Source organism: Akebia trifoliata, chromosome 10 (assembly GCF_017979445.1).
Source record: "Akebia trifoliata isolate Shusen 1 chromosome 10, ASM1797944v1, whole genome shotgun sequence".
Lineage (NCBI taxonomy): Eukaryota > Viridiplantae > Streptophyta > Magnoliopsida > Ranunculales > Lardizabalaceae > Akebia > Akebia trifoliata.
In genome coordinates this window covers 3624270-3638643 of record NC_141384.1, presented here as the reverse complement: position 1 = coordinate 3638643, position 14374 = coordinate 3624270, and the positions used below count along the sequence as shown (strand labels likewise).

Here is a 14374-nt window from a genome sequence, read left to right as displayed (position 1 = left end):
TTACTATTACTATTATAATGAGAGAAAGTGGAGTAGAAGCGGTTGGACATCAAAATTTAAATTCTAAAAATGCCCCTAATTTTTTATTTAAACTTAATATAATTAAGGTCATTTTGATCAATATCCAAGAAACCCACAATGCCCCATCCCTAAAATCACGCTGGTTAATTTTTAAAATTACAAAAATATTATTTTTACTATGTAATCTTCAAAATCATCTTTAATTAATATTTTAAATCACAAATAAACTTTTCAAATACACATGCGTTTGAACATGCCCCCTTCTACTCATAATGATAATCAACAAAAATTTACGAGTAATGTGATGTAGAACCTCTAGCATCCTCTAAGTGATGAATCCAGCAAACCATGGTCAACAATTAGTAGAGATTTTCATATTTGCTGCCATAAACAATTAACTAGCACGATATCGTGATCAATTCTTGATGAGAGATGGTAAGGACTTCTACGTGAAGCTACATGCAATATTCCTTCAGAAGGATGTCATGAGGTGCTATGGATTCAAGCATAGTTGAGATTGAGAACCATTACCTATCAAGTAGATTGCATGATCTTCAATAACAAACAACGATCCAGATGTGAAGACCCACTTAGGATCACAATGAGGATTCTCACATCTCATCATCATATAAGCCTTGGCGCCAAAAACTTCAATTTACTAAGTGAGTCTTGTTGGAAAAATCTGAGATTTATCCTAATGTTTGAATGGAAGTGGGAGTGAAAGTGGTTTGTTTTGAAGTAGAATGTAAATGCTTTAATCTCACATTGGATAGAAACAAGTGAAGAGTGTAACTTTTATATGGAAGCTCTCACATAAGATAGTGAACGTGAGAGATATATAAGCAAAGCCCACACACACATGAAGACTAATGGGGTCTAAAGGGATTTGGACCCATTGGTCCGAAAATCCTTAGTGCGTGTCTGTTCACCAATCATGATGCATGTCTAGAGAGACACTTCCAATTCTATAAATACTTATCTTTTCTATCATTAAATTTTCGAGTTTTCTTGCATTGTGTCATCCAATTTCTTTTGAGATTTCTCTTGAGTTCTTGAGAATTCAACCACAAAAGAAGTTCAACTGGACATGTATACTTGAAGTGTTGCCTTGTATTCTTATGGAGTGTTGTATCGTAAGAGATATATATCTAGAGATTATTAACACATTGCAGGGGTGGAATTTGTCTTAAGGATATTGTATCCAACACCAATCTCACTCTATTCAAATATGTAACTATGTGCATTCGATATTTATAGGTTATTTAATTTTGTTAATCTTTATTCAACTTCTTTTTCTATTTATTTTATTCTTACATCACAGAAATAAGAGGTCTTGCTCTTACATTCAATTCTGTCAAAAGTCTCATCTTTTATTAATTTCATAACCATTGTTACCACCTAAATCCACATTTGTATTGTTCCTATATACTAGAGATTGGGAAAATAGATCTTCTATGAATCGATATGTTGATCCAAGTTAAATTTAATTTCCATTAAAGACCTATGACTTGCCAAAAGATTATGATCAAAGAGCTTAATTACAATATTAGCGATTTGTAACTTGTGATCGAGCTCCGGCTTGGCCAATTTTGGTTCCACAAAGGATAATATAGATTTGCCGAATCCACTGTGCCTGAGAACTTGCCTGTTCCACCGTGCCTGGCTTACGGACTGTGCCTGAGAAGAAAGACAGAAATAGATATTGGTTTTTGGACTGAGCTTGAGCTTGAGACTGAGAAGACAGACAGATCTATTTGTTTTGAACAGACTGAGCTTGAGAGCCCCAGAACAGAGGACAGAGAGCCAAGCATAGGGGAAAGGCATAGATTGAGTTGGGGAATCCACAGACAGAGATGGCACGCCAACAAAGAGATAGTGAATCCTATTATATAGAAGCAGTTCGTTGGACTAAGGTGCAACCGGGTGTTTATGCCTGGGCCAGGACTCGGCCTAATCTGATCCAAGCCAGCCTTATAACAAACTCGTTTTCTTCTCATAATTATAGAGAGCTGCTATTGACACCCCAACTTTTACTTATTGCACTCCAATTAGAATAAGAAAAAAAAAGTCAATGGATCAAATATGTAAAAGGTGGGGTACCAATAGAAACACACACTCTCTCTCTCTCTTGAAGTTGTTTGAATGTGTTATAATGCTTTTAACATTGAAATAATAACTTGAACTGAACTTTTGTAATGTTTTGGTGTGTTAAGCTTTACTTAGGTGTGAGAAATAATTTAAGAAATTGGAATTTGATAAGTAAAAGAAGTTGGAGTGCCAATAGCAGCTCTCTAATTATATGCAATAACCATCTTGACATAAGATATAAGATATAAAAATATAAAATAAAATAAAACGGGCGACCACACTATCTGGAGAACCAGTTGATAGGGCAAAAAATGGGTGACCCAAAACCATATTTCATGGGTTTGGATACTTAAAATTAGGATCCAACTACAAACCCAAATTATCCAAATAGTGGGATTATGATTCAGGACAAACCTAGGTCAGACTTAATAGACCATAGAGTTCAGATTTTGCAATTAAGCGGTCGGAACCCAGTTTGGGCATTAGATCCTGAACCGGATCCTCTGGTGGATCCGACCCAATTTCATGAACCAAGAAAGAGAATGACCAACGCCGCCCATAAACCAACCACCGTTTGACTGGTTCCATCAATCATTGAGGTTTGAAGGAGACAGGCTATTCATAAATGAAAACATGTTGGTTCGATACTGCGGTACAAGTCAGACTTTCCCTAAATCCTAAAATAATCCCATTTTCTATTTTTAAATTATTTTTTTATTTTGCAGTTTTACTTTTTTTTTTTTATAATTATTATAAGATCATATTTTATTCGATGACGGTTTTCCTCCATTAAAACTACTTTTAAGCCTTCGTTCTCTCTCATTCGCCTCTTGAGACCTAGCAAGAAATTCGATCTAATAAGATATGGGTATTGATCCAAACAGCAAAATAAGGAAAAATCTGAAATGGGTTTTAAAGATTTTTGTCTTTCAGGGGCAATTTTGATGTGAGGTGTGATTTTTTTTTTTTTTTTTTTTTTGGGGAATTTTTCGTGTTTTTTTTTTTTTTTTTTTAGGAACCAATGGGCAGTGACATTGGGATTGGGCTTTTAATGGGAGACTCCGATGTGGGTTGTTATTCTTTTGGTGAGAATTAACAGATTTGTACAGAGAGATTTCTTAATCTTGGTGGATTTTGGTTGAGAGTAGGGTGAGATTTCTCAATTTTGTAGCTTATTCTTTTAGATATATTATTGGAGATTTTGGTTTCAACTGTTGATAATTCTCTAGAAAATAAGGAAATTTTGGTAGTTTGTTTGAAATCTTTGAAAACCATGAGATTTCTAAGCATCATGAGTCATTCATTCGGATGTTCATCGACTGGGGAACGCCTTGTTTCCGCTGCAAGAGACGGGGATCTTCAAGAAGCTAAGGCTTTATTGGAATATAATCCTCGTTTGGCGAGGTACTCCACTTTCGGTGTTCGAAATTCTCCCCTTCATTACTCTGCAGCCCAAGGCCATCACGAGGTAATCGAAGATTCGATTCGCTTAATATCAATCGAATTCATGTGAATTACAAATTGTTTACAACATTGGGTCTATCAATTTTGTGTCTTTAGATTGTTTCTCTCTTGCTCCAATCCGGAGTCGATATTAACGTCAGGAATTATCGTGGGCAGGTAAGATTATAACATAGTCTTCAAATTTTACATTTTATAGATGTTTAATTATTTAGAAGCAATTTGACTTTTATTGAAAATTATTTTCAATTTCATAACAATAATTGTGTCGTACAGACCGCTTTGATGCAAGCTTGTCAACATGGTCATTGGGAGGTTGTTCAGACCTTGATGCTTTTCAAAGCCAATGTAAGCCAATTTCCTTGGAGACACTAATATGTAGGTATTGGCTTGAAATTTAAAGGAATAACTTTATTAGAGATCATTTTGATTTGGATTTTAGATTCACAGAGTGGATTATCTGAATGGGGGTACAGCACTTCATCTTGCTGCCTTAAATGGGCATTCTCGATGCATCCGTCTCCTCTTCACGGATTACATTCCTAGCTTTCCTGAATTTTGGAATATCATGAGGAAGAGATCTACTGAAGAAGAATCTATAACAGAGTTCGATAAAGGGTATGCAAATGTTACATAGCCCTATCAGTAGTTTGTACATTTTGGATCTCGTCTTCGAAACAGATTGATTTGGGATAGTTTTTTTTTTCCCCAACAGTGTTCTCTGTAATATTATTAACCAACCAGCTGATGGAGGCATCACGGCCCTCCATATGGCAGCATTGAATGGGCATGTCGAGAGCGTGCAGTTACTCTTGGACTTGGGTGCGTGTGTTTCTGAGGTCACTGTGGAAGATGGAACAACAATTGACCTGATTGGTAATTCCCTTATCCTTGTTTCTGACCATTATTGAATTGTTTTGAAATTATGGAACTATGCTTAGTATCGAATAGTGATTGGATTTTTCCTTGATCTACTATTTCATCAAGCTTTACGTTTTATATGTTTAATAATATCGGATTCGGACTATCCATCACCCCCAAAGCCTTATCCCAAAAATTTGGGGTTGACCGATCTAACCTTTTTCCTTGATTCAATTCCGTCTAAAGCTAGATTTTGACTATCTCCGAATTAAATATAGAGGAGGGGAATATTTCTATTGTGGTGATGACAATTTCCTAAGTGGGTTTCACTTTCTTGATTTGCTACTCTTCTATAGTTGTTATCCATTTTAGTATTTTTGTGTTGCTTATATTGTATATGTTTCATAAAGATGCGTTGCTCACGTTTTTCCTTACCTGTCAATACGGTTAAATTTCTGTCCTATTATAGGCTTATTATTTTCCTTAATAAAAAGCCTCTTTTGTGACAATGGTAGCAAGTGATTCTAAATAGAATTAACGGTAGCAATTATCCTTCACTTGATGAATTGAGAAGAACTTCAAATTTCTGCTTATGTTTTCAAGCCTGTATGTTCAACTTTTGTGTCAGAGATTTGCAGTATTTTGAAGTTAATATGTTATCATATTATATTATTCTTTATTAATTTCATTAAGAGACATTAAGGGGTTATGAATTCTTAAAGACACTGTTTATATACCTAATTTGATAGAAAAGTTACCTTGTTAACATTACTCTAAATGTGCTTTTAAGATTTCGAGGGAGGTTTCCTCATAAAAGGTTTCCCTCACTAAATTGAATTCATTGTTACCATTGTTCATTTTTAATTTGGTTGACGATCCATCGCTTACATAAGAGTACTGAAAAGTGCTTTTCATTTCATTAAACAAGAAAATAAAATTTGATTGAGAGGGCAGACAGAGTCCGACCTTGAAGTGGCCAGGCCGCTTCAAAATTTTAGAGGAACCCTCCTCATAACATGACACATGGCTTTAAATATTTTTTTCACTCCCCTACTTTTTTGCTAATATTTGGGATACTTCCTTGGAGACACCATGTGTAATCTAAGGGAGAGGGTTCTACGGAAATTTTGAAACAGGATGGGTGCTTCAAAATTTTTTCCTGGCAGACGGGCCTGGACTTGAATTGAGTTAATGGTTTGCACCTAAACTCCCCAACCAGTCCAAGTATGAATTGGAACCTTTTTACAACGTATGTTTTATATGGTTATTTACGTGCTGCCACATCGCAGGTGCGGGAAGCACACCACTTCATTATGCTGCATGTGGTGGAAATGTACAATGTTGTCAGGTACATTGGTTTTGTGTGTTAATTTGGTTTTCTCATTTTTGATATCCCTTGCTTAATGAGCCTAATTTTTATGCACATTTGGAACACAGATTTTGATTGCTAAGGGTGCGAGCCTGACTGCTGAAAACACAAATGGGTTTGTATCTCATTTACGTACAACTCTTAGTTTTGTAATTGTTCATTATTGTATAGTTTCTTAGTTTACAGTGGGAACGTATTCATACACTATGCTTTAGTGCCATGGAAAATAAGGAGGCATTGGTGGACCCAAGCCCTTTACACCTCTTCTGCTCAATTGAATAAAAAAGAAAAATTGTCTTCTTATACTTGTTACGAATTTTCTTTTAAAGATGGACGCCCTTGAAGGTTGCTCGTTCATGGCATAGAGATTGTCTTGAGGAACTACTGAGTAAACAACCAGAAGGCCGAACACAAATTCTTCCTTCGCCATATCTTTCACTCCCTCTCATGAGCATTGTCAAAATTGCTAGGTGAGTGGGTTGTCTCTAGTATTTATGTCTTTCATTTTAATGATGACACATTCCATCTTGCTTCTTTTTGAGGATAGTGTTCTGAATTTGTATTTTGTCCAAGTTTTGATCTTGTCTACTAAGATTTTTATTGTTGGCTTAAACCCACTGAGACCATTGTGTGTATTTTGTTCATTAGATTAGAAATTCACCAATCTTCCTTGTTTGAAGCAATTTCAAATTTTCCTCCCAAGTAAACCAACATGTGTAATTTGCTGAATACCTTGATCTTCCAAAATGGGTTCTTCTGAAATTTATTGGTTCTCCAAGTTCATGCGAAATGTATTTGGTTTCATTGATTAGTTTGGGTACTCGGCTTCATTTGCTATAAGCAATTTTGTGATAGATAAGTTGCTCTGGTCTAATTGCCATTAATGGAACACAAGGCTAAGAAGGATACATGACTTGGAGAAAATAAATTCTTGAACTCAGCAGAACTATGGAATACAGGATAACAAATTAAGATACTAATATATGTACCATTAAAATTTGTGATTTATCAGGACAACGTATTGTAGAAATTTGAGAATTTAAGTTAATCTTAGTTTCAATAGCCACCTATTAGACAACTCATTGATGTTGATGTTCTAAGTTCCATATCTAATATCTTTTCTCATCTAATCAAAGACGAGGATACATCTTGAGTTACACAAATTTTTTATTATTTTTTCATATTTTCTCTTATTTTTTGCAGAGAATGTGGATTGAAAAATAGTCACTTGCTATCTGCATGCATTGATCCATGTGTTGTTTGTTTGGAGAGGAAATGCACTGTAGCTGCAGAAGGTAAACTTAAAAAAAAAAAACCTTACTTCGATCAATAAAGAAGGGTTACCTTTGTCTGTTCTCAAGTTAATAAGAACTATTAGTACCAAATGGTTCTAATATGGCATATAATCACTAGTAGAACTTTAAATGAGTAAAACCATAAGTGGCTTAAACGATGGAACATAGAAGTGACTATCTATTCTAATATTTCCAATACTCCCCCTCAAGCTGGGGCAAATATATCAACTAGGCCCAGCTTGGCAAGATGAGAATTTATGACTGAAGGTCCAGCAGACTTTGTAAGCATATCTGCTAGTTGATCTGGGGAAGAAACAAAGATTGTCTTAAGTACACCAGACCGAACTTTCTCCCTAAGAAAGTGAACATCAACCTCAATGTGCTTAGTTCTTTCGTGAAGGACTGAGTCAGATGCAAGCATGATAGAAGATTTGTTGTCACAGAACAGCGACGAGGAACCAACGGTAGGAAATCCCAACTCTGTTAACAAAGATCTAAGCCAAAGAAGCTCACATGTGCCTAGAGCCATAGCACGATACTCAGCTTCAGCAGAGGAACGAGAAACCACACTCTGTTTCTTACTTTTCCAGGAGATAAGATTACTACCATAGAAAGTACAGAAACCAGATGTAGATCTCCTATCTGTAAGAGAACCCGCATAATCAGCATCAGTGAAACATGATAGATGTGGCTGAGCAGTAGATGAATAAAATAAGCCTAGACCGGGACGAGACTTCAAGTAGCGAAGGATACGATACACTGCATCAAGATGTGAGGTACGTGGAGCATGCATAAACTGACTGACTACACTAACTGCGAAGGTCAAATCCGGTCTAGTATTAGTCAAATAAATTAAACGGCCTACGAGTCTCTGGTAAGATGAAATATCAGATAAAAGTTCCCCAGATTCAGCATGAAGGCGATGATTTTGATCCATTGGAGAAGATGCAGGACGACAACCAAGCATACCAGTGTCCTGAAGAAGATCCAAAGTGTATTTACGTTGAGATAACGAAATACCACGGCGTGAGCGGGCTATTTCTAACCCCAAAAAATACTTGAGGGGACCTAAGTCTTTAATCTCAAAAACACTACCTAACTGCCTCTTAACCATGTCAATCCACTTTGCATCATTTCCAGTTACTATAATATCATCTACATAAACCAAGACAATGGTATTGCGACCATCTGCTCCTCGTCGAATAAAGCAAGTATGGTCTGAGTGACATCTGGAAAATCCCATAGATAAGATGACCTCAGAGAAACGCTGGAACCAAGCTCGCGGAGATTGCTTTAGGCCATATAGAGATTTAAGAAGACGACATACTTTCCCAGAATACTCCCCCTGAAAACGAAAGCCAGGAGGGGGGTCCATATAAATAACCTCTGTCAGATCACCATTTAAAAATGCATTCTTCACATCAAGCTGGTGAAGAGGCCATGAGTGACAGGCCGCTAAAGAGATAAGTAGACGGACAGTAGACAGTTTGGCTACAGGGGCAAATGTGGCGCCAAAGTCCTTTCCCGGAGTCTGCGTAAATCCCTTAGCGACAAGTCGAGCTTTGTAGCGATCAACAGTACCATCTGCAAGATACTTAACTGTGAAAACCCATTTACAACCAACAGTCTGCTCCCCAGAAGGAAGAGAAACAAGATCCCAGGTGTGATTCTTCTGCAATGCATCCATCTCAGTAGTCATGGCTCTAGTCCACATAGGATCACGTAAAGCCTCAGATACAGACCGGGGAACCCGAATAGAGTCAGTAGTGGAAAGATAGGCTCGATAGGAAGAAGAAAGACCCTGATAAGAAACAAACTGGGCGATAGGGTGAGTAGTAACACACCCTCGCTTACCTTTGCGTAGTGCAATTGGTAAGTGAGAGTCAGAAATAGAAGGAACAGGCGTAAATGTAGAAGAGGATATACCTGAGTCTAAGGAGGAAGTTGGCAAAGGTTGAGAGGGGGGAGGGCGACGAGAGTAAACTTGCAGCGGCGGCGGTGAAGATGAAGATGGAGAGAAAACTGGAGATGGTAGCACTGTTGGAGAAGAATCCTGTAAAGAAGAAGAGTCCTGCAAAGAAGGTGAAGTACGAAAATATGGGACATTTTCAAAAAAGGTAACATCCAGGGAATGAATAATACGATGAGAAAGGGGATCATAGCACCGATACCCCTTTGACATAGAAGAGTAACCCAAGAAGACACAACAAGTAGCTTTATCATCTAATTTGGTACGATGAGGAGTTCTATCCTGAACAAAACAAGTACACCCAAAAACACGAGGTGTAATAGGGAAGAGAGTGCTATCAGGTCGAAGAACATGAAGAGGTACTTGTCCCCCTAAAGTACGGCTCGGAACACGATTCAGGAGGAAAGCAGCAGTAAGAACAGCCATATTCCAATAGGACTTGGGAACATGCATCCCTCGCAGAAGGCAACGGACTATGTTCATGAGGTGACGATTCTTACGTTCCGCCACCCCATTTTGCTCAGGAGTGTAGGGACATGATAACTGATGAAGCATACCACGCTCATGAAGATGGGAGCGAATCCCATCAGAAATATATTCCCCACCATTATCTGTTCTAAGAGATTTGACTGTAATGTTGTATTGAGTTTGAATCATTTTAAGGAAATTAACAAAAATAGGTAAGACTTCAGAACGAGAACGCATTAAATAAACCCAAGTACAACGAGAATAGTCATCAATAAATGTAACATAATATTTATGACCATTAAAAGCAGTAACAGGGGAAGGCCCCCACACATCAGAATGAACCAAATCAAAAATAGCATTAACTCTATGCATGCGAGGAATATAAGAGGCACGTGTATGTTTAGAAAGCTCACACACAGAGCATTGAAATTTGTGTCCACTACAAGATTGTTTTAAAGCAGGAAATAAAGAACATAAGTGCTGAAAATTAGCATGTCCTAAGCGAGCATGCCATAAGTCTAAAGTCTGAGAAGAAAAAGTATGAGTTCCAGTGAGTGGGAACACAGAAACTGGGGCAGCAGTAGGTGGAGCTTCAAACAGGTACAACCCATCCCTCTCATATCCCTTGCCAAAAGTCCTCCTCGAAGTCAGGTCCTGAAAGACACAGTGAGTAGGAAAAAATGTTACAGAACAATTAAGCGATTTTGTAATACTACTCACAGATAGAAGGTTAAGAGATAAGTGTGGAACATGGAGAACAGAATCGAGAGGAAAACCAGGAGTTAGAGATATAGAACCCTTACTGTGAACAGGAGTAAGAGACCCATCAGCAAGGCGAACCTCCTTATGAGTAGTAGGAAAAATAGAAGAAATAAAATGATTGGACTCACCGGTCATGTGATCAGAGGCACCAGAATCAATGACCCAGGTCAGAGGAGCAGAGCTAGACTGAGTGGCATGAAATGCAGAAGAAGTACCTGGAGGAGTGGATGCAACTGTCGAGGATGAGGGAATCTGAGCCTGAAGCTGATCCCGTACAATAGCTGTAATCTGTGTCTGAAGATGTTGCAAATCAATAGTACCCAGGGAAGCATGATCAACAGAGGTAGATTCCACAACAGCAGCACGGGGCTGTCCCCCAGAAGATCTCAACAAGTGGGGATAGAGTTGAAAGCAACGAGCCTTCTCATGGCCAATCTTCCCACAATGACTACATGTAAGACTATTTCCTTTACCACGCCCACGACTCCCACGGCCTCGATTCCCAGATCCTAAAGTACGGGAATTAGATAAACCCAAGTTGGCTGCAAGAGCCATCTGATCTGTATCTGGAGCTGAGATAGTGACAGGAACCTGAGTCTGAGAGGGAATGACACGGCGACGACGCTCATCGCTATCAACAGTCGCGAATATCTCAAATAATGAAGGTAGAGGAGTGGTATTAAGAATTTGGGTCCGCAATGCCTCAAATTCAGGGCGTAAACCCATGAGGAACTGGTATGTCTGATGCCGAGCAATCCTCTTGACCACATGTTCAGCTGCCTCTGCAGATAACTCGGCCATGGACTCATAGTGCGAGAGCTCCTCCCAACGGGACTGAAGAAATCCAAAATAATCTGCAACACTCTGATTTCCTTGGGATGCTTGAGCAATATCACGGTAAAGTTCATAAATCCTTGAGTCATTGCGAGCATGTGCATATGTTTGAGTAAGAGCTGACCACAAAGAAGAGACAGTCTCATGATACATAAACATAGTGTAGATGCGTTGCTCCATGGAATTGAATAACCAACCAAGAATAGTGCAATTATCAATTTCCCATTGTTCAAATTTGGGATCAATGGGGGGTGGCTTAGGAATACTACCTAACAGCCAACCAGATTTTCCCCGACTACCCAAATAAAGTCGTACAGATCGAGACCAACTCTGAAAGTTACGACCATCTAGTGGCGCATTGGTGATACGCTGGACGGAGAAATTGGCCCCAAGAGTGGTGGTAGAATCCTTAGTCTCGTGAGTCGTAGTCATTGCACACTATTACTACTGTATTTGGATTGAAGAGAGATCTCACGTGTCAGTACTGATTAAGGCCAAATAATCTTATTAATTGCTGTCGGCAACACTAGAACCCACTCCTACTGTTGTTATAAGATTGAACCGACCAAATACCACTGTCGTGAGATTAAACCAACCAAAATAGTCACTGTCGCAGGGCTGTATATACCCTAAGAAGTGTTCTAGGGTAGACTCTGTGCTGTAGAAGTATCGTAGAGCAAAATCAGATCTTGTATAGCTGATGGAAAGTCAAATATAGACCTGTAGTCCAAGGTAGATGAAATCGCAACACAGCTAAGAGATGAAGTAGGGCTGACTGTGTGTTATAGAAGTGTCGTGGAGTAGATCAGACCTTGTAGGACTGATCGAAAGTCATAAACGAACCTCTAGATCACAGTAGATGGAATCGCAACTCAGCCAATAACCTACTGTTGCTGTCGCAGGTACTTTTAGGTTATCTAGACCCGATCGCAGGCACTCTAGAGAATGAAGGTTGAATCGTAACTCAAGTATGAACTTATTGTTGCTGTCGCAGGTCACTGTAGATCATCCAGATCTGATCGCAGGTGGGAAACAGGCCTGGAGAAACCTCCTGATGCTGTCGTAGAGAGCTTTAAGGCTTGTAGGTCTAATCGTAAATGGGATTCAGACCTACTGCTACAGTCGCAGGGTATTGTAAGGTCCTAAAGGCTGATCGCAAGAAACTTTTGGGGCTAATAGACAAGCACCCAACAACACAAGGCTGATTGCCAAAGGGTAATACTAACGTAGAGAAAATAGAGAGAAAAAAATTATTGATCACTGTGCAAATCTCTATTGCAGCATGTGAATTAGAAGATGGTGATTGGGTTTTTTCTTTTTGGCTCTGATACCAAGAAGAATTTTAGAAGAAAAAATCACAAGTCTCATAATGAGAGCTTGGTATATATTTATAACACATAATAAGGGAATGGACATAAATGCCCTTATACAAGAATAATATAAATAAATTCATATAAAACAAACTAGAACTAACTATCTATTCTAATATTTCCAATACCTTTGTCTGTTCTCAAGTTAATAAGAACTATTAGTACCAAATGGTTCTAATATGGCATATAATCACTAGTAGAACTTTAAATGAGTAAAACCATAAGTGGCTTAAACGATGGAACATAGAAGTGAATTCTGCTTGAAGTAGAACTTTAAAAACTTAATTTACCAAATTTGCATTTTCATGGTCTTGTTGAACATATATTACTAGCCAACATAATCACGTAAAATGTACTTTTCTTTCATGTTGTAGGTTGCAATCATGAGTTCTGCACTCGGTGTGCTTTGTACCTTTGTTCCACCAACAGCACCACCACCTCATCCATCAGACACGGCCCTCCCGGTTCAATCCCATGCCCTCTCTGCCGTCATGGAATAGTTTCCTTCACCAAACTCCCCGATACAATGCCCACTATCAAAGAAATTGCAAGAACGAGCTTATCCTTAACTCTTTGTGCATGTTCGGGTGAAGAGTCAGAGCCTATTTCAATGTCGACCCCACTATGCAAACCCGACTTTCGCTGCACCCCAATTTCTCCTCTTGGGTCATCTTCTTTTTGCACCCTTAGCTGTCAGAAGTTCCCGTCAATGAAACTCAACTCGAGTCTTTGCATGGGAACTCCAAACACTAGTCCTTCTTATGTTCCCGGTGCTGCTAACAGGAGATTAAGGAATCACTTGGGTCGGTGTTCGAGATCCAGTTTACGACGTTCGGCTTCTCATAGTGAGGGTAGAAGGTCTTGGTTCTCCTCATTCAATCTATATGTAGCAACTAGCAGTGGTGGCTGAATGAAGATCTGTTCAAATATTTTGTATTTTGTTCTTATTTTTGCATAGTATGAGCTTATCCAATTTTTTAAGATTGAAATGTATTGTTGATAATGAGTATTGTCATTCCAAGTTTGTAAATACAGAGACATATGCTACCATGCATACAAATATGAATATTTCACTGTTTTTGAGCTTTCATGTTTGAACTTCTAGTAATTTGTTGGCAATTATTTCAGAGTCTTCAAGTCATAATCTACACTTTATCCGAAATATTGGATTAGCAACATGAATCACATTTCACCGATCAACGAGTTCGCATTCATGTTAATGAGATGCTATTTTTTTTTTTTTTAATGTGGAATTTTTTTGCCACATGATTTTTCTTTCCAAAACCAGTCATCTTCAGCCTCTTCAACCTTTATGCTATTTTTTATTTTCCTTTTTAATTTATACAAAATTATCTTCAGTCCATTATTTTCAACCTTTTGTTTTGATAACCGGTTATCCCAAAAGACAACAGACTAGGCCTGTATCTGGGATTTGCCTAGTCCCTAGACCATGGTCTTGTCCAAGGACTAGTCCTAGGGCATGTGCAATGCTTTCACATCATACACATCAGGTAAGTGAGGGTGTGCCCTCGCGGGTGGTCAGTAAGGAATTAATGCTCTCACTGGCCATTAAACTCACGACCTATGGACATTAATCGCTTATCGGTCCGAAATTACCATTGTGCCAACCCCTTGGGGTTCATTATTTTCAACCTTGCTTTAACCATTAGTAGAAGATCCTAAGTTTTTTACCTAATATTTCATCTTTTATCCTTTCCCAAAAGTCATATTTGATTTTTCTTCTCCAAACTAGTCATCTTCAAGTTTTTCAACCTCTATAATAAATTATTTTTATTTCATTAAACTGATCTTCAGTATAGTATTTTCAACCTTGCCTTTTAATCCTAATATTTTTTACTCAAAATTTCATCCTTTT

At 38.3% G+C, this 14374-nt stretch overlaps 1 protein-coding gene across 1 annotated transcript; it reads left to right on the top strand.

Moving 5' to 3' along the window:
• Positions 1 to 2872: 2872 nt before the first annotated feature.
• LOC147392816 (putative E3 ubiquitin-protein ligase XBOS32) lies at positions 2873 to 13588 on the top strand. Its single transcript, XM_086455473.1, has 10 exons — positions 2873 to 3577; positions 3670 to 3729; positions 3847 to 3918; positions 4013 to 4188; positions 4286 to 4446; positions 5721 to 5779; positions 5869 to 5915; positions 6130 to 6270; positions 7004 to 7095; positions 12873 to 13588. The coding sequence occupies exons 1-10, from the start codon at positions 3383 to 3385 to the stop codon at positions 13406 to 13408; spliced, it is 1539 nt and encodes a 512-aa protein (XP_086311599.1). The 5' UTR covers positions 2873 to 3382; the 3' UTR covers positions 13409 to 13588.
• The last annotated feature ends 786 nt before the right edge of the window (positions 13589 to 14374 follow it).